At 41.4% G+C, this 26143-nt stretch overlaps 1 protein-coding gene across 1 annotated transcript in view; it reads right to left on the minus strand.

Moving 5' to 3' along the window:
* Positions 1–4261: 4261 nt before the first annotated feature.
* LOC120457274 overlaps positions 4262–26143 on the minus strand; it is a 75672-nt gene continuing 53790 nt past the window's right edge. Inside the window, exons 3-5 of the mRNA XM_039644703.2 lie at positions 4614–4683; positions 4433–4561; positions 4262–4376 (exon numbers count right to left, since the gene is read on the minus strand). Coding sequence (XP_039500637.1) covers positions 4362–4376; positions 4433–4561; positions 4614–4683 — 214 coding nt within the window. The 3' untranslated portion in view covers positions 4262–4361. The remainder of the gene's footprint in view (positions 4377–4432; positions 4562–4613; positions 4684–26143) is intronic.

Here is a 26143-nt window from a genome sequence, read left to right on the forward strand (position 1 = left end):
AAAGCATAAAAACCCAAAACTACTACACCACCTCCTAAACAAATATAAGAGAAAAAAAATCTTAATTCTATGGGTCCCGGCACACTGCGGGATTCCAGGAAACGAGCTCGCGGACGAAACAGCAAAAAACGCACATAATTTCCCTTTGATTACCCAAAAAAACTTCAACACATCAGACATCTTGGAACACATCAAACTAAACACTGAAACCTTTAAAACTTAAATTTTTAACAACTCCTCAATCCACTACAAAAATATTAGACACGACCGCACTCCGACGAAAAACATCTCACGATCAGACTCAATAAAATTCACAAGAATAAGACTAGGACACACCAATCTAACCCACAGCCATATACTCAATAAAACTCCACCACCAATCTGCACAACCTGCAACACCAACATAACATTACAACATATATTACTCGACTGCCCTGACCTTCAGCAAAACAGATCGAACCTCTTGTAACAAACAATTAGAGAAATCACCTCATTTAAAAACATTCACCAAACAATACAATTCTTAAAAAATAAAACTTTACCATACAATATAAGCAAAAATAAAAATAAAAAATCATATCAATAAATATCAACACTATTACATAGTAATTAACCGTTTCTCTGCGTGGAGAAACGAACAGGTAGATTTGATTCAAAGGAACAGCTGTGGAATTTTGAAACTTTGAAAAGTATAATGCCATAGATAGTTTAGCAGACGCGACAAGAAGGGCTACGGAAGCAGATAATATAGAAGAAAATAAAGAGGAGGTGGTCGAACCTAATGAGGAGTTTAGGGCATTAGCTATTCCTGAAATATCTTTTCAAATTAATGTTTTAAACTTGAACAACAATTTGTTAGATGTTGATCCGGATAGCAATATCCGGTTAATAAAGCTTCCGCCACTTATATCCGCTTTAAACTTAGCCTTTTCAGTTAGATCTCTACATTTGGAGCAAAAAACTTTTTTTACTCATGTCTTGCATAATGCTAGGACAAATCGAAGTATAATGGTAGAGTAGGACGCCACCCAACTTCGGTAATAATTTTACTGTGTGCTACCTTATTTCTTCTTCTTCTTCTCCCTGCTTTCGGAATCGAAGAATCCATTCTTCATTCCATGTTCTCTCTCCCTGTAAATAAGGCTGGGTCCGCATTTAGAAGTTTAAGCCCTGATTTGTTAAATATCCTTTGTTCAAGATTTATTGATCTTAAAATTCTTATAATAGACGAAATTTCAAACCCCTGCCAAATATATGATGACGGTCAAAGTAGATACATAAGATGGTCTAGTAAACGGAGCCACTGTTGTCCTTTGAAAGATAGGCTTCAGTACGTCCAACACTCTTCTTCTTTGGACACAATTTTTAGATGAAAGCATAAGAGTAAATGCGCGTTCCAAGCGCAGACATTGTGAGGAGGCTTCATGGACGCCGATTTCGAAAATTATAAAAAGTTTTCAAATTAATTCTAATCAGGCAACTACAATTGACCGAAAGCAGTTTCCAGTCGTTCCTGCAGAAGCAATAACAATTCATAAAAGTCAAGGCGCTATGTACAGTGGTAGTTCACACAAACTCCAGCATGCAGAGAGCTGCGCTGTATATATCGTGTAGTACATACAGCGGCAGGTCCTTTCATTATTGGACCTTTTGTCCCCCCAAGATCCGCTCAGGATACACCTCCAGAAACAGAGCTCCGATAATTGCGTTCCACTAAGCTACTGAATACCCATTTCGATTGTTTAATCAATAGTCCGAATCTTCATATTTTTTCCATAATGCGGAAAGTTTACACTGTCATATAAGCGAAGTTTGTTCCGATCGTCTAATGCTTAGGTCTTCCCTTTTGTGCTTCGTTAATGCATTAATATACTCAAATTAAGTATACGAAATTTCTGGCTTTACCACAGCAGTGCGATTAGATTGCCAGTCATTAGCTAGCGGAGCCCGACCAAAAAGAGGCATTCTCGTTTTTATTCGAAACGAACTATTTGAGAATGTTAGTCTTTGCTCAAGTGGTCGTTTTTTTAAATCTTTCAAATTTAGTTTGCTATCTTTAAGTACCGATCTTTAGGGATTCTTTTTTTATATAAAAGTCCGACCTATCCCTTAAACAAGTTCAAAACTAAATTTAAGGAGTTGTTTCAGCAGCACACATTTTTAAATAGTCATTGTTTAGTGTTAGGAGATTTTAACTTGTGCCTCCACTCCATCTCTGGCTGCTGCAAGCCAATTTGTTCCTTGCTAGATTTGGATTGGTCTACAACCAATAGCAATACACATATCGATTAGGCGTTTTCAAAAATGTGGTATGTGGTATATTAGTTAGCGTTAGAGAGGCATAGTAGGTATTTAATTAAATATAAACTAAATAAGTATATATTTTTGAATTTTTTTTAGTTATTTGATGTATTCATTATGAAATTAAAAAAAAAATAAATAAATAAAACAAAACCAAATTTTAAAAATAATTAATATTTTTAAATAAGTCTGATAATTTAATTTAATTTTTTAGGTACTAGATGTATTTATTATTAAATTAAAAAACCAAAAAAAAAAACAAAACAAACCTAGAAAAAAATTTAATATTTTGAAATAAGTCTGATAATTTAATTTAATTAAAAAAAAAACAAGAAAAATAAATAAATAAACAAAAAAAAACAAAAAACCAAAGAAAAAAATTATTATTTTTAAATAAGTGAAATAATTTAATAATTAATTTTTAAATATTTAATTTAATAATAACAATATCTATGCCTCCGTGTGCTACGGACAATTTCCAAGGTTTGAAAACTCAAGTCGATTCGTAGGTCCCCAAAATTGATTTTTGTTTAAACGACCCCGTTGTAACTCAACGGCCTCCACGTGGTGTTCCCTGGGTACCGATTTCAAAATTTTAATCGGAAGCTAATTCGAGCGGCGAAAAGTTACGTACATATATGAAGGCATATTTATTGTTTTTTTAAATTTAGCTGCTGAGTAACGGGTATCTAATAGTCGGGGATCTCGACTATAGCGTTCTATCTTGTTTTTATACCCGTAGAGTAAAATAGTATAGTAGATTCGTTGAAAAGTATGTAACAGGCAGAAGGAAGCGTTTCCGACCATATAAAGTATATATATTCTTGATCAGGACCAATAGCCGAGTCGATCTCGCCATGTCCGTCTGTCCGCCCGTCTGTCTGTCCGTATGAACATCGAGATCTCAGGAACCATAAAAGCTAAAATGTTGAGATTAGGCATACAGACTCCAGAGACATAGGCGCAGCGCAAGTTTGTCGATTCATGTTGCCACGCCTACTCTAACGCCCACAAACCGCCCAAAACTGCCACTCCTACACTTTTGAAAAATAATGTAATATTTTTTCATTTTTGTATTAGTTTTGTAAATTTCTATCGATTTGCAAAAAAACTTTTTGCCACGCCGACTCTAACGCCCACAAACCGTCAAAAACTGTCAGTGTTGAAGAGGCTCCTTCGCACTTTCTCTAGCTGAGTAACGGGTATCAGATAGTCGGAGAAATCGACTATAGCGTTCTCTCTTGTTATTAAATCCAATAAAGAAAGGAGTAGAGCCTTTGGATTATCACTAGGTTGGATATTAGACTTGGAAATTGAAGTTGGCAATTGATAGTGTACTTAGTACTGAACTGACCATGGAGACATGTTTGCATTTAGATAGGCAGATTGGGAGAGCTAAAGAGCAAGATTAAGATCATTGAGTTATAAACATTTTTTCTCCCGTGACGAGAGGAGCTCCCGAAATTAGGAGTATTTGGAAATCCTGAGACGATTGCGTAGACGGAAGTTTTTGTTATTTTACTTGGCTCGTTAAGTGAACGAATGTTAAGGAAGACGTAGGCTCGCTACAAAGTCTAGACTTTGGAACATGGCGATGTGCGTAAATTACAACCAAGCTTAATCGAAGGGTTTTCTATCTTTGATTACAATTTGTATTTAGACAATAATGTGTGTGAGTTTTTAAAGTAGTGTAGTGTGGTTGGGAAGTAGTGGGTGTAGAAAGTATATATTACTATATATATTAATAATTTGTCACTTACCTTTGAAATTAATGCATTCTGTAGTTCTTAATGTATACATTTTATCACCTTATCTCAACTTTTGCTTAAAAAAAATTATTAGCCAATATGGTTTCTGTTTTGAGACCACAAATGTCGCAATATTGTAATATTGGTCTTCGAAATTTCTATCGATTTGCAAGACAACGTTTCAAAACGCCTAATCTTTCGGAAAATTTTATTTTGATTTAAATTTTACTCCAAATTCTACCGTTATTTCAGAAAATGTTGAAATTTGTCGTTCGCAATTCAGCAGCTCAGTAACGGGTATCTGATAGTCTACTATGCTATAGTCGACTATAGCATTTTCTTTTGTTATATTAACAAATCAAAGGCCTTATAAAATTACTTACCGTATCTTCCGTTAAATCAGATGGCATGCTAGAGGTGTATGTCATCTTTGTTTCGTTAATTAGACAAAGGTCAGAGACATTAAGGGAGCTTTTACAAATGTTTTTTGACGGAAATGTTAAGAGTGTACTCTAGGTAAAAAATAAAAATCATATATATAGATTTCTGCTTTATTTAACATACCGGATTATAAGTAATGGACCTAACGGAGAAAGGTGTAATATTAGAGGTGCTTGACTGCCTTTGGCAAGATCTGAAACATTACATGTGCAAAAATATAATGAATGTTGTAATAGCAATTTTTAAAACTTCGAGTCATTTACTATACATAGAAAATTATTTCTTACCCAGCCCTTCTTATGGATACGCATTAATAAATAAAAATGAGGAATTTAATTCATCAAAAAATTTCTCGATATATATAAATTATGAACCCTCTTCAATCTTCAAGTGCCTTCCCCCCTCCCCTGTCGATCGTCATTCTCACACACGCTCTCCCCATTGAGCCACTCGACGGTCATTCACTTTAATTGCACTCATTTAATTGCACTCCCATAACGCTGACTTCGCCCCCCGCCTTGCCCGTTAACCAGACGATATATTCGACGGCTGCGTCGGCTACAATGTGCAGCGTCGGCAGACGGGCGGCAGACCCGCCGGACGTTGGATAAGCGACCGCCGGCTTGGCATTGCGTACTCATTTACAAGCCCGGTAAATATAATGTCGTTGCCGACGCCTTGTCCCGTACAGTTCCGACGAACCATTACCGTTCGGACACTGCATCGCCTACTGAAGGGGACTCCACCGTTCATAGCGCGGACGAAGACACATCCCACCTGGTACCTCACGTGGAAGTACCTATCAACGTTTATCGAAATCAATTGGTTTTTGATCCCGAGCTCGCAGAGTATTTATGTGAACAACCCCAAAGAGGTACGCTTTCAGCTTCTGGAGAAATATTATTTCCCCCGGATGGCTAGCATCATCCGCAAGCAACTCTCGTCGTGCGAGTGTTGTAAGATCTTCAAGTACGAGAGGCACCCCAATAAAACATTTCTCCAACCGACGCCAATCCCAAAATATCCGTGCGAAATTCTCCACGTCGATATTTTCACCCTGGAAAAGAAAATCTACTTGAGCTGCATCGACAAATTCACCAAGTTTGCCAAGCTCTTCCCTCTCGAATCAAAATCCTCGATTCATCTACGGGAAAAACTAGTTGAGGGGCTTCACTATTTTACCGTTCCAAGGTTATTGGTTTTTGACAATGAGAGAGGTCTTCTGTGCCCGACGGTCTTGAATTATCTGCGTACATTGGTCGACGGACTGTACAACACCCCGACCCAGAGAAGTGAAGTTAATGGTCAAATCGAGATTTTTCATTCTACCTTCCTCGAGATTTACCGCTGTTTGAAGACCGAACATCCTGTCTTCAAATTAAACGAGTTGGTTGCTATTGCGGTGGATAGATACCATAACTCTAACCACTCAGTGACTAATAATAAGCCAGCGGACCTGTTTTTTGATCGCACAGCTAGGATCAACTACCAGGGCCTGACTAATTTCAGAACTAAGGTCCTTGAGGACGTCAGGGGTCTAATCGAATATCGGCAAGAATTGGCAAATGCGGCCCATAATAAAACGAGGTCCGAGCCTATATCTTATAACGAGGGTGACAAACAGATTAAAACAAAAGAGAAGCAACGTTTTAAAGCTGAAAAGATTGCCGAAGACAGAAACGTGACGATAAAGACCAAGACAGGGAAGATCTTCCATAAGTCAGATTTAAGGAACTAAGTGGCACCAGATCGTTTTTGTGCGTTTCACACGCTCCCATACACGAAAAACACACACCTTAATTATACACGAAAAAATAACAAAAAAATATAAAAAAAACATCAAAAAAAAATAATATAAAAAAAAACATCTAACAAAAAAATAAAAAAAAAACATCTAACAAAAAAAAAAAAAAAAATATCTCTAACCACACCATTGAATTTTCCCTAACACTTACACATTTAACCCCTCACCGCTAAGTTAATTTAAGCACCACTATAAAAATAAATATTACTCATAAGATTACTCTTTCCAACAAATATTGCAAGTATCGTTGTCGCTCAAATGGCGGGAGCCGCGGATATCTTTAAATATGAGGCTCCGCTCGTCCCACTATAGGAGGGCACCGTCTGGCGTGTCAACGGCAATTTCAAACTGGCACACGTAATCGACTTGGGAAGGCTCGAGTCGCTGATACAGGAGGCTCAGCGCGAGGCAGTGCAGCTAACGGATCCCAGGATTGCAGCACTGGTGGCGCACTACTTGGAGGAGTCGCAGGAAGGCCTGTCGAGACTGATGGGTACGCAGCGTGGACGTCGATCACTAGACTGGATTGGGTCCGCCTGGAAGTGGATTGCGGGCTCACCGGATGCGTCGGACAATTTTCTAATTACAATTAATTAGTTTGATCGTTTAATATAAAGCTAAGTTTCATTTTCACTCCATTTACCTTTACACATTTGTAGGTTATCACAGGCCGTACAATTTGGAGGTTATAAAAATTGACAGTCAACGAGGAAACATAGGACGATCTAGGGCCAAACATGCTGCTGTTAATTATTCAGAATATTCAAGAGCAGGTTCTCTTCATCGCTCATCTACCCTCTCTCACACAGGATGTTCAGTTGCGACTAAAAAGTCGAACGAACGTCATGTAAACCGCGAGGAAATGAAAATATCACGCCATATCCCCGTTACTTTTCGTTCTTGCACTTCCTACGTAAATTCCTGGAAGCGAAGTTAGCCACGCAGGCAGATTTCCAAACGGCGCTCCCTCACTTGATTTTCGCTCGCCCCAGTGATCAGACATTGAAGTTATTGAAAAGTAATAAGTATTACAAGTGATAACGTGTAACTCGACTAATAAAAAATAATAAGACCAGCAAGTGATTTGGAAATGGTCGCTGCGTATGGTAAATACTGCAGGTAATGCATATTTTTTGTATTTATACCCGTTACTCGTAGAGTAAGAGGGGATACTAGTTTCGTTGAAAAGTATGTAACAGGCTGAAGGAAGCGTTTCCGACCATATAAAGTATATATATATTCTTGATCAGGATCAATAGCCGAGTCGATAAGACCATGTCCGTCTGTCCGTCCATATGAACGCTGAGATCTCAGGAACTACAAAACCCAGAAAGTTGAGATTAAGCATACAGACTCCAGAGACATAGACGCAGCGCAAGTTTGTTGATTCATGTTGCCACGCCGACTCTAACGCCCACAAACCGCCCAAAACTGCCACGCCCATTTTTTAATTTTTGTATTAGTCTTGTAAATTTCTATCGATTTGCCAAAAAACTTTTTGCCACGCCCACTCTAAGTATTCACCCGGGTATTGACTCACGTATTGACTCGGGTATTGACTATTTTATTAGTGGGCCACGATCTTTTAATACCGGCTTAGAGCTTTTCTGAGCTATCGATCTTCGATGCCCAGTGTTCCCACCTAGGGGTAGTATTTCTAAATTTCCCCTATTTTGGGAATCAATACACCCTCGGTGAACTGTTCCCGTAGCTGGAGTAGTTTGTTTTTCTGCGGCCTATTGCGGCCGCTGAACTGATCATCAGACACTCGTTTATTGTCGACTTGCGATTTCGTTGTCGCTTTCGGTCTGACTAAACGCGATGATAGTACCCCTTCCCCTGCTTTAGATTCTGTTTATAATCTTACGAAAAGGGTTTACGTAACACTAAGTAACTAGTTTTGGACTCTTCTACGACCTCTCTAAGTGTCCTCTCCAAACCCTGAAAAATCTGAAGAGTTGTTCAGATATACATTTTAACAAAAAAAGCTGAATAAATTTGACCCGGTATTAAAAAGATTATTAAAAGATTATTATCGCAGTTCATTTGCTCCAGATCAATACAAGACTAAATCTAGTATACGTTACTTTCTTTGGCCTTATTGTAGCGGATTAAACACCCGAAGCAAAGACGAGCGTTAACAGAATATTAGAGTTGTTCGTTTTACATGTTATGTTTTTCACATAATGTTTCTATGTATTATATTATATGTGTCTCAATGTAATTCAATAGTAACCCATCAGGAAGTAAGAAAGGAAAAATAAAAAATAATATCCACGACGGAATGGCTTTGCGGCAAATAGACTCCAGCACACACCTTGGTGATCCCATAAGCGGTCAAGAATAAAACAAACTCCAATTGAGTGTTCTTTCTTTTAAAATGGGTGTCATTGTCGCTTACTAATGTTTCCGGCAATCCTTTGCAAGAGAAAATACCCTCCCTTAGATATTGAATACTGACCTTCAATGTGAATATCTTTACTAGCTTTAGAAAAAATATTTAAGATTATGAAGATTCCAATATTTCCTCGTTTAGAACAGTCTTATTAAATCAACAGTACAGTCATTGAAAGGGCCGGAGCGGAGATACCATTGGTGGCTTTAACGATCGCGTGGGATATTTTGCCGTCTGACACAAGTGTGAACTTGCCTACTTCGTAGGTCGACAACCATACGTCGCCAGTATAATTACCTTCGGATATGTTCCAGAGTTTTGGGCTGCTACTGGTAGACAGTGCGCAGATTCCAAAACGGATTGTCTAAGTCCAACCAGAATAAACAACTTCCAATCGGCTTCGTATCTCCTTCTAGTGATAGAAACTTGGGGGATGCATCGCGATGGTAGATATACTTATCAACGACTCGATAATCAAAAAGAGCAGTCTTAAGGTTTTTTTCTTTTAGCTCTAGATATTCCTTGTCTAAAAACGCGGAACAGTCTAATTCTGTTGCAGGGACGTTTTCGATGTCGATGGCTGAGATATCGGTTTCTACTTCGTGTGCTCGTGAGCGGGAATATGCTATTATATTTTGCGATCTTTTTTTTGTTCTATACAAACCATGCAAGTTGATGGCCCATCCTTTTGGTTCATTAACCACTTATCGAACCAAAGCCCCCACCTATTTATATTAGGGAAAAAAGCTCAAACGCCCTGGTCAGCAAAATTGTTTCGTCGGGGACGATAATTATACCCGTTACTCGTAGAGTAAAAGGGTATACTAGATTCGTTGAAAAGTATGTAACAGGCAGAAGGAAGCGTTTCCGACCATATAAAGTATATATATTCTTGATCAGGACCAATTGCCGAGTCGATATGACTATGTCCGTCTGTCCGTCTGTCCGTCTGTCCGTCCGTCCGTCTGTTTTGTCTGAAATGTTTTCATTTCTTGTAAATTTCTATTGATTTGCCAAAAATCTTTCTGACACGCCCACTATAACGCCTACAAACCGCCAAAAACTGTGTTTAAGACTCTCCTTCTCCCTTCCACTAGCTGAGTAACGGGTATCAGATAGTCGGGGAACTCGACTATAGCGTTCTCTCTTGTTTTTATGTTGTTTCCGCTTATAAAAGAGAACATCCACATAACCAACGTTCAAACAAAATCCGAAGAACGCTTTCCAGCTGTGTCTAAGTATCTGAAGAGCTTTTACACCTACCAACTAAAAAGTAGCAAGGGACTGCAAATTGTAATAAAAGGAAGCGAACCTGAAGTCGCCCCTCTGAGATTCATAAAGCCCTTAAAGCCAAGGGCTTCTGTGCCAAAAATGTTAGTAACATTATCAACAGAAACAAAAGGACGCAACCCATCTTCAAAATCGAGCTTGAGCGGAAGTGCACACGATCCACAAGCTACCCCTCCACACAAACGGAACGACCCCGTATAATGAAAAAACTACCAGGAGTATGGACACACCAACACATACTGCACCAAGCGACAGCTACGCGTTCTCAAAATACGGGAAACGCGTATTATAAGCCAAAAAGTACCCCATACGTATTTTTCGGCAAGGCAGCCAGATCATCTTTCGGTCCGCTAAAAACCAAGGGCATCTTCCATGTGGAATGCCAACGTCATTTCCCAGCATCAACTTGAAATAACGTAATTCCTAAATGCAAATCACATCGACGCCATGCTGCTGGTTGAAACGCACCTGCGATACAACTTCCATATAAAAGGCTACACCTTCTACCGCACAGATTATACGGATGGAAAAGCCCACGGCGGAACCGGCATATTAACTAGAGAACGCATCAAACACCACTTTTACAAAAGGTTTGCAACAAATTATTTGCAAGCCACGTAAATGAAAGTGCAGTCAGGAAACTGCAACCTTTGCATTGCCGCTACTGCCCACCTAGCTTTACTATCTCTGAAGGTCAATTCATGGACTTCTACAACACTTTAGGGGATCACTTCATAGCTGCAGGAGACTACAATAACAAACACATGCTCTGGAGATTACGCCTCGTGACTCCCAAGGGAAGGCAACTGTACCCTGTACTTCTCATGATAGCCCCACATATTGGTCGGCATATCCCAGAATGGGATCTTTCACATTGATTTCGCGGTGACAAAAAAAAATCCCACGCGATCTAATAAGCGCCATGGTCTCACCGGATCTCTCATCTGACCACTTGCCTTTGCCCTTTTTCAAGGCCCAGAAATTACAGACCACCCCTGAAGGCTGACGACACACAACACTAACTGGATGAAATACAGAAAGTATGTAGGTTCCCACATTGAGCTAACTCTTCAACTAAATATAGAAGCGCACATCGACTGCTCTACCGCCGTTTTGGAAGAGGTACTCTTCTCAATAGCCAGGATTTCAACACCAAAACGGAAGGATGTGAAAATTGCGATAGTCAAAACCCTGCGAATTGAACAGCTGGTTCTGGAAAAAAAGGCGTCTGCGACGTGGCAGCAGATCGCCATGCTCAAAGCAACGTCCTAATGAAGCAACTCGTAAAGTAAACCTGGCTCTGAAGCGAGATGCTGAAAACGCACAACTAAAATATATTGAAAAACTCTCGACAACTAGTATAGGGTGTTTTTTTTAGAGGTATAGAACTTTAAATTGCAATAAAACAACGATGGATTATTCGATTGACATGAATTTTATTGACATGAAAGATAATCTTGTGGCATTACATTTTAAATATGATTTCTGGCATATGACCGCCACGGCTGGCTCGGATGTAGTCCAATCTGGACGTCCAATTTGCAATGACTTTTTCCAATATTTGGCCGTATATCGGCAATAACACGGCGAATGTTGTCTTCCAAATGGTTTAGCGTTTGTGGCTTATCCGCATAGACCAATGACTTTACATAGCCCCACAAAAAGTAGTCTAGCGGTGTTAAATCACAAGATCTTGGAGGCTTATGAAAAATCGGGAACAACAGCAATCTCGTTTTGGGCCCATTCGACGAATCTACGCCTTGCTTGATGATCGTTTGGTTTCAATTCTTGCACGAGTTGGATTTTGTAAGCACGCATGACGAATTGCCAAACCAAACTGAGAATAAATCACTTGACAGCTGTTAAATCGGTCGCCATCTTGAACAGTAATGCCAACTTAAAGTTCTATACCTCTAAAAAAAACACCCGTTACAAAGTATTCCTTGTGGAGGGCTCACCGAAATCTAAGCTTTCCTACTAAAACCGTCTCCCCGAAAGGAAATTCTGCAGGCTGATGGGCCCGCAGCGACAAAGACAGAGCCGAAACATTTGCTTTATAATTCAGGGGGACTTTCAGCCGAACCCCTACGCAAATGCTTATGTTCTTCCCCAAATCCATTAATATGCTTATGTTCTTCCTCAAATCCACTCCTATACGGAATATACCCCAAATTCATTTCGGCCGAACGAGATTACAAAAGGCGGTGACCTAACATAAACAAGAGAGAACGCTATAGTCGAGTCCCCGACTATCTGATACCCGTTACTCAGCAAGTGGAAGTGCGAAAGGAGAGTCTTCAGCACTGACAGTTTTTGGCGGTTCATGGGCGTTAGAGTGGGCGTGGCCAAAAGTTTTTTGGCAAATAGATAGAAATTTGCAAGAATAATACAAAAATGGAAAAATATCAAAACATTTTTTAAAAGTGTGGGCGTGGCAGCTTTGGGCGGTTTGTGGGCGGGGCAAAAAGTAATTTGGCAAATCGATAGAAATTTACAAGACCAATACAAAAATGAAAAAATATCAAAACATTTTTCAAAAGTGTGGGCGTGGCAGTTTTGAATCGACAAACTTGCGCTGCGTCTATGTCTCTTATGTCTATGTGCTTAATCTCAACCTTCTAGCTTTAGATCCTGAGATCTCAGCGTTCATACGGACGGACAGACAGACGGACAGACGGACGGACAGACGGACATGGCTATTTATCCTGATCAAGAATATATATACTTTATATGGTCGGAAACGCTTCCTTCTGCCTGTTACATACTTTTCAACGAATCTAGTATACCCTTTTACTCTACGAGTAACAAGTATAAAAATGATAATGGAACTTACTTTAATATTGCACCACTATATTCCTCGATGTATCTCAAGCATTCAACCGCGTCTGGCTCGAGGTACTTATGCATAAAATTAAAACACACTTGTGTGGCTACACTCATAAACTCCATGAATCTTTTCTCTACAACAGATCCTTCCCAGTACAACAATATCCGAAAACTATTGAAGCTGGAGTCCCACCAGGCAGCGCACTTGGCCAAATCTATTCGTCCTCTACATAGCGGATAATCCCACGAGTGACGGACTAGCATCATCCCCTATTGCTAACGACACTGCAATTCTTAGCCGCTCCAGATGCCCAGTCGGTTCAACAAAACAACTCGCCAACCACCTCATGGCGTATTAAAAAAAACGGACAAAAGTGCAAGCATATACGTTTACTTTTAACAGGGAAACATGCCCTCCGCTCTTTCTTAATAGCAAGCAGATCCCTCATGTCAAAGAAGTAACGTATCTCGGCATCCACCTCGACAGAGGCCGAACATGGCGTAGGCAAATCGAATGCAAGAAACTACACCTATAAGTGAAAGCCAACAGGTTCGACTGGATCATAAATGCGCGATTGCCCTTGTGTCTGGAGTACAACCTCCTGCTGTACACCTCCACACACCAAGCTGCTGTACACCAAGCATGCCTTCACCTTCCCCGAAACACCCACGGGCAGAGACCTACTTATGAGACACTCAACCCGGACACACACCGCAGCGAAGTCATCAACCCACACTGCATCAGCGGAGTCAGGATTCCAAGAATCAAACCGAAGCACTGGAAGGGGCATCCGGGCGAAAAGAGCCAACGCAAGGGGTTTCTCAGAACAAAAAGAATTGTACGCTAGGCTAAGAAGAAAATTATTCTGTAAATAAAGATTCATTCTGTTACCGAACTTCGAGCGACTCACTTCTAATATCAAAAACCCTCCTCGCGATCAATATAAAAGAAGCACGAATCCTCGACCACGACGTAACTGGCGCAGCCGGAAAAGGAACCTAAAGGAGATCCAGAGCAACCAAAAGAAGAAGGATATGAAGATCACCGGAATTTTATTAAATATTATACTGTAATGCAGGTAAGCAGCCGGCCAAGTGACTTCAATAAGTGAATGCAAATGTAAAATAAGAAAAGATACGAAATTAAAAATAATGCAGTGAACCCAAACGAATTGTAAATTCCATGCGCTTAAATGAAAAAGAACCGACTCTAAACATTGTACATAAATACCTTTATACATACACAAGAGAAAATATGCAAAATCAACAAATAACGGTGTGCGGAAGCAAAATAAACGGCATTAACAATTGTGCATTATACACGCAAATCTAAATGCATATTAGTAAATATATATTAAAATGACCATCAATCGGTTAATGCAATATACGTTAATAATATACGGTGGGACAAAGAAAATAAAAAGAAAGTAAACAATTAGAAAAAAAACTGCGAACCATAAAAAATATATATATATATATATATATACATATTTTTAGCAACAATCAATCGCTGATTGCCGCTACATAATGCATCGCGCATTAAAATATGTAAACGCCTAATATATGTGCCACAATAAAAAATAAATAATTTCGCATATTACACAAAGAAAAATTATACAAACATATTTAGGCGGCAATCAGTCCTTGATAGCCGCTCATGCATCGCTCATAAATTTGTGAATATAGCCACACTGGAAAAAGAAAGGGAAAGCATAACGAAACCTATGTGCCACAACTTAATAATTGCCAGTGCTTCGCCACCTAATTAATGCATGTGTGAATATAAGTGCGGCCGATCATTTCTTTCTGTGTGCCAGGCAAGAAAGGGAAAACTGGAACCGACAGCAGTTCCTAGGGAGCCCCCCTCCAGGCCTCGGTAGCCGCACTTGATAGTCGACCAATTGAGTTTGTTTATGTGGGCGCACATACTTGCATGCACGCCGCAGCGTCCGGCCGCTACATTGTGGACGGTGTCGCATAACAACATAAACTGTACTCAGTAAAATCGACAAGACGACCGCCGCGGAGTCGGATGCTTTTGCGCATCGGATCATAAAAGAAAACAAGAGAGAACGCTATAGTCGAGTTCCCCGACTATCTGATACCCGTTACTCAGCTGGTGGCAGTGCGAAGGACACTGACAGTTTTTGGCATTTTGTGGGCGTTTGGGCGTGCCAAAAAGTTTTTTTGCAAATCGATAGAAATTTACAAGACTAATACAAAAATGAAAAAATATCAAAACATTTTTCAAAAGTGTGGGCGTGGCAGCTTTGGGCGGTTTGTGGGCGTTAGAGTGGGCGTGGCAGAAAGTTTTTTGGCAAATCGATAGAAATTTTCAAGACCAATATAAAAATAACAACATATCAAAACATTTTTCAAAAGTGTGGGCCTAGCAGCTTTGGGCGGTTTGTGGGCGTTAGAGTGGGCGTGGCAACATGAATCGACAAACTTGCGCTGCTTCTATGTCCCTGGAGTCTGTATGCTTAATCTCAACTTTCTAGCTTTTGTAGTTCCTGAGATCTCGACGTTCATACGGACGGACAGACGGACAGACGGACAGACGGACGGACAGACGGACAGACGGACGGACAGGCGGACATGGCCAGATCGACTCGGCTATTGATCCTGATCAAGAATATATATACTTTATATGGTCGGAAACGCTTCCTTCTGCCTGTTACATACTTTTCAACGAATCTAGTATACCCTTTTACTCTACGAGTAACGGGTATAAATATACAAGTAATCGAGTCATATGGCTGCACAATGTACACTGGAAAACACTTAAAAGCAGCATTGTGTTGAGACCACTTGGCCCGGCGGCTTTAATAGTTACATTTTTTTGATGTTATAGACACATATAAATAATATCAAATTACAGATCCCAACGTATTCGTTAGAATCGACAACGCACCCCACTAACGATAAGTACAAGCAAACAAGATACACGTACTCAAGAAAAATATCCAAAAGAATTTAAGGAAAAGGGAAAGAAAAAGAATACGCTACATCCTTAAAACTATATATTATCCGTATTATTTTTAAACATATTCATACATTCATTATACACATATTTTTACAAATTTTCATACCTTATAATTTTTTTTGCTAATTCTCAAAAAAAATTTTTATTATACCTTATTACCCCAATATTCCTATATATATTTTACAAGGGTACAACAGCGCCTATACCAATACATATATACATACATCATTCTCTCAAACTTCTTAGTACCCTTGCAAATGTCCAGAAAAACAATCGTGAATAAGACAAAATCTAGGCTAGGCCTTAGAAGTAGCAGCAGTTTACCAGAGATAAGGGAGGAAGAAATCATAGTTATGGATTCCGGAAACGGGTCAGGGGGATCGGGGACGACTAGTCCGGCACCCCACGTAATAAACATGGCCAACGCTAGCACACTACTAAACACCTCAATGAATACATCAATTAACATGACACTGAATCCCCAACCTTCCAGGGTGCACCGGGGACCCTACAAAAATTCATAGTGAGCGTGGAGGAAGTGATTATGCTCATTAGGGGCACTGATCAGACTCCGTACGGGCAGCTACTGCTACGCACACTAAGGAACAAGGTGATAGGCAAGGCGGACGAGGCCCTGAATATGCTGGACACAAAATTGGCATCAGGGATAACCTGAAACGCATGTACGCATGCAAGAAATCGGAGCCTATTTTAATCTCCGAAATAAAGAATCAGCCGGACTGTCTTCCCTTCGGGAAATTGTTTCATGAAATTAATAGATTGAGAAGCGAGCTGCTGACACTGGCCACCGATTCCGAACAAGGGGTCTGTGCAGCATCGAGGGGAGCTCTTTACTACGGCATTTGCCTAAATGCCTTCCTAGTAGGCATCCGCGACCCGTTCAGGACGGTCATCCGGGCTAGGACCCGTCGACCATAGAACAAGCCCACGAATGGTGCCAGGCAGAGCAAAGCTTCATGTACCAAAGACAGAGTAGGCCCAGAAATAATTACCACAACAATTTCGACCACAACAGGGCACCCCAAAACAGACCAGGGGGACGCTTCGAACGATACCGCAACTATTCCCAAAACAACTACAGACCGGATAACCGGAGGGATAACCCCTTCCGGCAGGTGGAATTCCGCAACTACGACAATAGGGGCCGGAATAACAATTTCAGGGCAGGACCACCGGCCCCGAGACAAGACAACCCAGACCAACGCAACGGACCCCCTCCAAGGGCTCCAACCAATTTTAACAATATCGACGACAATGTAAATTTTCAACCATGAGCCTCGACCGACAAGTCGGCTACCTAAGTAACATGACGCATGGCTCGACTCTACCCTACATAACGCTGAACCTATTTGACCCCCCTCAGGCCCTAAAATTCCTTATCGACACCGGTTCCTCATACTCCTTAATCGACCCAGGCATCATTCCGCAAGAATCAACCCGCACACTCGACCGGGAAATCAAAATAACCACTGTCAGAGACAGTTATACACTGAAAATGGCAACAACCTTGCCCATGCCAAAGGAATTTGGAGAGCAGGGCGAGATAAACCTTCTACTCTTCCACCCATACTTCGACGGGCTCCTGGGCATAGACGTCCTCACAAAACTAAAGGCAAAGATTGATATCAAGAACCTAAAACTTGAGACACAATCCGCCTCAATCGACATAATAACACAAATTAACAGGGGTACGCAGGAACTCCACATCGCACACCACAGCAAGTCTCGAATTAATTCTCGAATGCAATTCAGTAGGCATCAATAAAGACCTCACTATCACGGGCGGACTTTACACTGCTATCGACGGAAATAGCTACCTCGAGGTAACAAACAACTCTTATGACGAACAAACACTTTGCTTAGACCAACCAATAGAAGTTGCACCCTATTGGGTCCAGACCCCACCGAACAATTCAAACGGCCTATCGACCAAATCCGAACTGAGCACCTAAACCCAGAAGAACAACAAGGACTGTTCGCGGCCTGCAACCAGTTCCGGGAGCTATTCTACGACGAGAGGGAGACCCTCAACTTTTCGAATACAGTCAAACATTCTATCCCGACGACAGACGATACACCGGTACACGTAAAGACTTACAGGTACCCGTACATCCATAAAGAGGAAGTACGGAACCAAATAAAAAATATGCTAGAACAAGACATAATCCTAAATAGCCACTCACCTTGGGGCGCACCCGTCTGGGTAGTACCCAAGAAAACCGACTCGGACGGCAACAAGAAATGGCGACTGGTTATAGATTTCAGGAAACTGAACGAGAAAACCATCGCCGACCGATACCCTATCCCCAACATAAATGAAATCCTCGACAGCCTAGGCCGGGCCAAGTACTTCACCACCCTGGACCTGGCAAGTGGGTTCCATCAAATTCAGATGAACCCGGAAGATAGGGCTAAGATTTTCGGTCAAAAACGGCCATTATGAATTTACCAGAATGCCCTTCGGGCTGAGAAACGCCCCCGCCACATTTCAACGTGTCATGGATAACGTCTTAGGCACGCTAATAGGAGATATCTGCCAAGTCTACCTAGACGATATCATAATATTCTCCGCTTCACTCCAGAAACATTTAGATGACATAAGCTCCGTTTCAAAAAACTCCGTACAGCGAATTTGAAAAGCCAACTCACCAAGTCGAACTTCCTACGTAAGGAAATAGACTTCTTGGGCCACGTAGTCACTCAAGAAGGAATCAAACCGAACCCTAATAAAATAGCGGCCATAAAAGAATTTCCCTTCCCCAAGACCAGTCGACAAATTAAGTCTTTCCTGGGACTTATAGGCTATTACAGGAAATTTATAAAAGATTTCGCGCGAATTACTAAAACGCTCACCAACCAATTAAAAGGTGGCAAGTCGGTAATAATCAACAACAAATTCCGCGAAGCCTTCGAAGTCTGCAAGACACTCCCTGTCAACGACCCAATTTTGAGACACCCAGACTTCACCTTACCCTTCACCTTATCTCCAGACGCGAGTAACGTCGCGTTGGGAGCGGTGCTGTCGCAAGGACCAAAAACCTGTGACAGACCAATATGCTTCGCAAGCAGAACCCTCAACGAGGCTGAAGCTCGCTACTCGACGATAGAGAAGGAAATGTTAGGAATTGTGTGGGCAGTAAAATATTTCAGACATTTCAGAAATTCAAACTATTAGGACTCAAGAATTTTAATGGCCAGAACGCAAAACTTATTCGCTGGCGGGATGCCTTGAGCGAATACACGTACGAATTGGAACACGAAAAGGGTTCCCAAAACGTCGTCGCAGACGCACTGAACAGGGTGGAACCAAACACCCACATAAACATATCTATGCCGAGCGAACCAGAAGACATTCCGGTATCCCAAAGCCCACTCAACGCTTTTAATTTGCAAGCCACCCTTACGGTTTCACCAGACTCGTCATGCACGGTCTGCGTCCCATCCAAAAATAAAATCAGAAGACAGATTTTCGAACCTCTCTTTACCTTAGAGATAGTTACGGATATCTTAAAGGAAACTTTAGAACCGAACAAAACCTTAGCCGTGTTCGCAACCGTCGAAATTTTCGAAATAATTAGAAAAGCTTATTCCTAATATTTCACAGGAGCAAACAACTATTGTAACGAACTGATTTTCTTGTTTCTGCTCGCTACGAATTGCAACGGCTAGCTCAGAGAGTTTGTTTGTTCGTCATACCAAATTTATGATTTGTGTGATTGCCCGAACAAGGAGAAGACAGAGTCTCAGATTTAAATCAACTTTATTTAGCGTCACTTGCTGAACAGAATTCGGTGTCCCTCGCCGTCGGATGCGTGTCGTTGCTCCTTCGTCGTCCTTCCTTCGTGTGCCTGGGTCGCTTCCTATGGGGAATCCGCACCGGCTCCCCTGGGGCTTAGGATTTTATGGCGACAGGGTGTATCGTCCGAGAGACAAGCTAGTGCTCCTCTCCGAACCACCCTTGCCGACCACTGACTCCACCGTCCCTTCCTGCGTATGCCAGGCACTTGTCGCCCTTGCCGACGGATAACCTGCGGGCTCGACCAGGGCTTAGGATGTTATGGGGCAGGGTGTATCGTCTGTGAGTTAAGCTAGCGCTCCTCTCCGAACCACCGTTGCGACCACTGACTCCACCGTCCCTTTCTGACCACGCTAGGTTCTGGGGTTCGCTCGTCCTTCGCTGATCTTTACTTACGGAGATCCACTCGGGATGCTCGCTTGACGCACTTGTGTTTCCGCTGCTTCACTGTCACTCGGTATTGACTGACCGCCCGTGTGGAGTACTTTCGCTGACTTCCGTGTACTTCGCGTAACTTTTCCGACCGACTGTGTGGCTGTATGGCCCTTCGCGTACTTCTTTTTGACTGTCCCGAGCTGCGCCGGCGCCGTCCCTTATATCGGCTGCGAGAATCCCGTTATTTCCCCTTTTGCACACGTCTCGCCCGGGTACACGGTGCAAACATGTCCCGTTTGTTCACAGTGCGTCCTCTTTGTGCCTGTCCTTAAGGAACTTTCAAGCACCGGCGAGTTAGTGTCACTTATTAAAATAACTCACGTAAACAAAAACCAACGAGGGGTGGACGAGATGTACGCCCACCTAAAAAGGGAAATCTATGTGCCCCACTTAAAAAGTCTCATCGCACAGGCAATTCGGGACTGCGAGACTTGCCTTACACTCAAGTATGACAGGCACCCGCAGAGACCACCCTACATAATGCCCGAAATCGCGAACGAACCACTAGATATCCTGCATACGGATATCTATACAATCAATAAAAACTACAACCTCACAATCATAGACAAATTCTCTAGATTCGCGCAAGCGTTCCACCTACCAAATAGAAATTCCATCAGTGTAACCAAAGCATTTAAATCATTTTTCTGCCAATTCGGTATACCCAAAAAGGTCATATTCGACCAAGGAGCCCAATTCGCGGGAACCGTTTTCACGGATTTCCTAGAGCAATACGGTGTAGAGGTGCACGTGACATCCTTTCAACAGTCAAGCAGTAACTCGACAGTCGAAAGGCTCCACTCAACACTGACGGAAATATACCGAATCATCCTCGCAAAGAGGAAGGAGGGGAAACTGGACTTGGACCATGAAGAAATCTAATCAGAGACAGTTGTCACATACAACAATGCGATCCACTCGAGCACGAACCTAACACCGTTCGAACTCTTCAGCGGCCGTACCCACGTTTTCACAAAAACAGTCAAGTTCAACACTGAACACGACTTCCTAAATAAACTCAATGAATTCCGAACCAAAATCTACCCAGAGGTCAAAAAACACTTGGAAGATATCGCTTTAAAGCGCACGACTAAACTCAACGAAACGAGGGAGGACCCCCCCGCCTTACCTACCGGAAACACAGTATTCCGGAAGGAGAACAGGAGGAATAAAATAACACCCCGTTTCACTAGACAAACAGTTCTACGGGACAGCGGACATACACTCCACACGACACGGAACCAACAAATACACAAACAAAAGATTAGGAAGATTTCCTTACCAAAATGACCACCGACTATGTCATGGTTTTTGGTTAACTTCTATTACCAACCTTTTGACCTGGGACTTCGTTGTGCTGATACCTTTATCAGAATCTTACATTAAGAGTTACTAGCCTAAGCTCATTGGCGGCGCATATTACACCACCAATGACTAACCAGAAACACTTAACTGACGTCTATTACAGATTGACCATGACCAACGCCAAGGAACTGACATTCGAACCATTGACCAACGACCAAGCAATAATAAAAGTCCAACTAGGAAAGGCCAGAATGGTATCGGCATTCACAACGATACAACATATAATACAGCTGAACGAGTACGAGAGCGCAGCCAAAGGGTTGCACAAGCTCATAGGGGATCTCCCGAACAAATCGGATGCCACTAGCCTTAAATCCCTACTACTCGCGAAACTTGACGTCAACCATAGGCTAGCCTCTCTGCTACCCATCACCAATAGCGGTAAAACTAGAAGAGGCTTGATCAATGGTGTAGGGACAATAGTGAAAATATTACTATTAACATGGACGCTAACGACGAAGACAGAATAAACAAGCAACTAACAAACCTAAATAACAACGAGGAGAGAACGGATAGATTCAAAAACGAAACAATAATTAGATTCAGGGAAATAGCAACACACATTAATAGAGAACAGGAGGTAATCACTGAAATCATTAACTCAAATCAAAATACAATTTTTAAAGAACTAAACACAGGACAAAGGGACATAGAGCTAGACCGTCTTATCCACAGGTTAAATATCAACTTAGACCTCCTCTACGCTCATTTGACTAGCGTAGCGGAAAGTCTTTTAGTCGCAAAATTAAAAATAATCCCCAAATACATCCTAACCAATCCCGAAATAGTTAAAATCAGGAACTCTCTAACGGAACAGGGAATACAAATCAAAGCAGACGACGAGGTCTACGAATTATTATCACTTCATACTAGCACTAATAATAAAACTCTAACATTCGAAATTAAGATCCCAATTTTGTCTATTACAAATTATAAATTGTACCGAATTATAGCAATACCGTTCAACGGTACGCAGATAGTAAACCTACCCAACTACATACTAAGAAATAACGAAGAATTAAATATTGTACAAGACCCATGTATTAAAGTAAACTCCTAATTTGTATGCGAAACCCTCACCACCCCCGGTAACCATAACCAACTCAACAACAAACCAGCGACATGTGACACGGTGGAAACCGCAAGGAACCAGCAAATCTACAGCCCAATAGAAGGAATACTCATCATCACCAACGCAGTAAGCCTCAACATAACAACAAACTGCGCACCGGAAAGAATAGTAAACGGCTCGTTTATCGTAAGATACGACAACTGCTCTATCCTGGCAAATGGAACGAGATATGCCGACACCATCACCACAATCACAGAGAAACTACAGATTAACTTGATCAAAGCCGAGGAGGTAAAAACCATACCCCGCTAAATACGCTGAAAACCGAAGAAGACATCGCAACAATATACGCCAACGCAACGACCCACCTTACAGTCATCTACGTCCTGATTGCCGGCTCTACGGCATTGGCCGCCGCCGCCTGGACGTTAAGGAAGAACAAAACGACGTACACCACCACGCATGTCCTTCCTACCGCAACTCCGGCCATACCTTCGCTATGGCCCTCGTTCCGTCTTGAGGGGGAGGAGTTATCGGTGACTGCACAATCATGCTTTCGCCTCCCCCGAAACCCCCACGGCAGCGACCTACTTATGAGACACTCAACCCGGACACACACCGCAGCGAAGTCATCAACCCACACTGGATCAGCGGAGTCAGGATTCCAAGAAACCGAAGCACTGGAAGGGGCATCCGGGCGAAAAGCGCCAACGCAAGGGGTTTCGCAGAACAAAAAGAATTGTACGCTAGGCTACGAGGAAAATTATTCTGTAAATAAAGATTCATTCTGTTACCAAACTTCGAGCGACTCCCTTCGAATATCAAAAACCCTCCTCGCGATCAATATAAAAGAAGCACGAATCCTCGACCATGACGTAACTCGTGCAGAACCAACATAGACATCATACAGCGCGCTCAATCAAAGATCCTACGAACTATCACTGGGTCGGGGCACCATGGTATATTTGAAACCAAAACATCCACAGGGACCAGGCCATTCTCGCAGTAAAAGATGAAATATACAAACAAAGAGCGTCCTACAATGAAAACCTCTTTGCACACCCAAATCCATTCGCAAGGGTCTTGATTCCGGTTTCCAACCGAACACGCCTGCAACGTACCGCCGTACTTTCAGACGTAGCCATAATTTATAAGGGCCGTTTCTTCTGTTCCAGTCTACATGACTGCTAATTAGTTTATAGTATAAGATTTTTTAGTCTCAAAAATGAGAAGATTAAAAAAAATAAAGCGGTTTACAATCCGGACAAGGAGGCTTGTACATGTCCAGTTTCCCACATCCATAACAAAATACTCGACGGGGTTTTAAACAGTCGTGGTTACGATGACCCGCGCCATAACAATTCCAGCATTTGGTTGAGCGAAGGGCATTTATCCTTATCCTCATGGGTTAGCGTCATCTTCCTACATAACTTCTTGAACCACACGATTAGGGTTCTAAGGTGATAAGAGTTCGTGTGAAGCTGGTGCTTCAGATTTCTCTTGAACGTATCTACTAGGTCGGAATCTTACAATCGGATACGCAAGTTATCGCAATCGCCGACATCGAGTCCAAAAAATCGTCGAAATTTTCATTCGGCTTCTGCTTTTGTCGTCTGATCATATCTTTGATGTCTTCATCTAACCGTTGATGCTGATCCATGATCCATTTCAGAATGTCGATGAGAGCGCCTTTAGAAGCTAGAAATCTACGGGATTTTTGATCTAAATGACATATCTGGATCTAGATTGACGTTATCCCATTAAAGTGGCACCTCTTCCACTCTAGCAGCCGGACCTTGCGACGGGAAGTTAAGGTTTTCTAAGGCAACCGTAATTTGTTTGGTAATCGACGCCGAGATCGTCTCTTGAAAATTTGTTAGCGATTTGCTAATGAGGTTGTTAACTCGTTGTCCGGATAAAATTGCAGTTTTGTTTGATGGGTTGCGTTTGACGAATTTCTTCATAAGCTACGTGCTGCGGGTTCTGATCTAGCGTTGGAGGAACCAGAATTATTGCGGATGTGACTTCGGGTGTTGGGTCTAGCGTGGGCAATTGTATCCGAGGCGCTGTAAGCACTAACCAGAATTGACAGGGTAGTCGACTGGTGCGCTAAGCTCCTGCTATTGGTCATGGTTAACATGTTTAGTTCGGCTAAACCACAGGCTCTACAACAGTTGGGAAAATTAACATTGTTAAGCAATAAAATAAAATCTTTCAGGGCAGGTGGTTTCTATGATCGGAACTTCGTTTCGTTCCAAATGGTGCATTCAGGATTGCTAACAGTCATAATGGTACAACAAAAATGATTTTAAAATAACAATACTAAAAAAAGGGCGATAAAGTTTGGCCTGGTTCGCATATGGATTATAACAATTTCAAGCTAGCTGAGATGATCCTTCTTTCCAACTTGTGTACACTAAATATACTCTTGATGTTAGTGAAAATATTGTCTGGTTTAAAGAGGAGTGATCTTATATAGTGCAATATCGAACAGTCTGCACCATAAAAATAAGTCGTCAATCTGAACAACAGTTGGGAAAATTGGCATTGTTAAGCAATAAAATAAAATCTTTCAGGGCAGGTGGTTTCTATGATCGGAACTTCGTTTCGTTCCAAATGGTGCATTCAGGATTGCTAACAGTCATAATGGTACAACAAAAATGATTTTAAAATAACAATACTAAAAAAAGGGCGATAAAGTTTGGCCTGGTTCGCATATGGATTATAACAATTTCAAGCTAGCTGAGATGATCCTTCTTTCCAACTTGTGTACACTAAATATACTCTTGATGTTAGTGAAAATATTGTCTGGTTTAAAGAGGAGTGATCTTATATAGTGCAATATCGAACAGTCTCCACCATAAAAATAAGTCGTCAATCTGAAGTTTTGATCGGTATAGAGCTTTAATAATACAATACTATCATTCTATACTAGAAGCTACTTATTGACTTTTGCTTCGGTGTGACACTATATCAACCTCATTATTTATATTATTATGACCGGTCTAGTTTGACTCAAATCTCCCATTTACAGCAATTCCTTGACATTAAAAAAATATAAATATAAGCTATTTACACTAATAACAAAGAAGGGTAGGCATCTAGTACTGGTCAGTGGAGTAAAATTGACTATTTGATAGTTTAATCGAGAAATTAATTCGTGAGGTTGCCCCACGCTGAGCGCCCATAAGTATGTAACGAACACCTCCTTTATCTACGCCCGTGAGTCTACCCTGTCTAACTAACTTCCCGGCTAGGTTCAGGTCTGGGGTGGGTTGTTTTAACTCTCGAATCGCAGTCGTCACGTTACCAATATGTAGAAAGAGGCAATATGAGTAGCGGACGGGAAGTTATTGATGCAGTTGGAAATAAAAGGAGATCAGCTAGCAGTGGAATATTAAGATGTTGCTGGTTTATAAAAAATAGTTAGTTTCCGTTTCAAATTCAAATTTTAAACTTTAAAGTGTTACCACAATCCCACCAATATTATTACTAGCCTCCTATAAATACTTCCATCGAACACAGATCTGAAAAATGCTGCGTCGGCAGCCACGACAACACAATTTAATAAATCGTTCGTTTCTGATATCATCTTGCTAATTCTTGCGAATTTTGTTTATATTCAATAAATTAATGTATTACTAATAGAGTGAAACATAGAGA

The sequence above is a fragment of the Drosophila santomea genome, chromosome 2L, assembly GCF_016746245.2.
Source record: "Drosophila santomea strain STO CAGO 1482 chromosome 2L, Prin_Dsan_1.1, whole genome shotgun sequence".
Lineage (NCBI taxonomy): Eukaryota > Metazoa > Arthropoda > Insecta > Diptera > Drosophilidae > Drosophila > Drosophila santomea.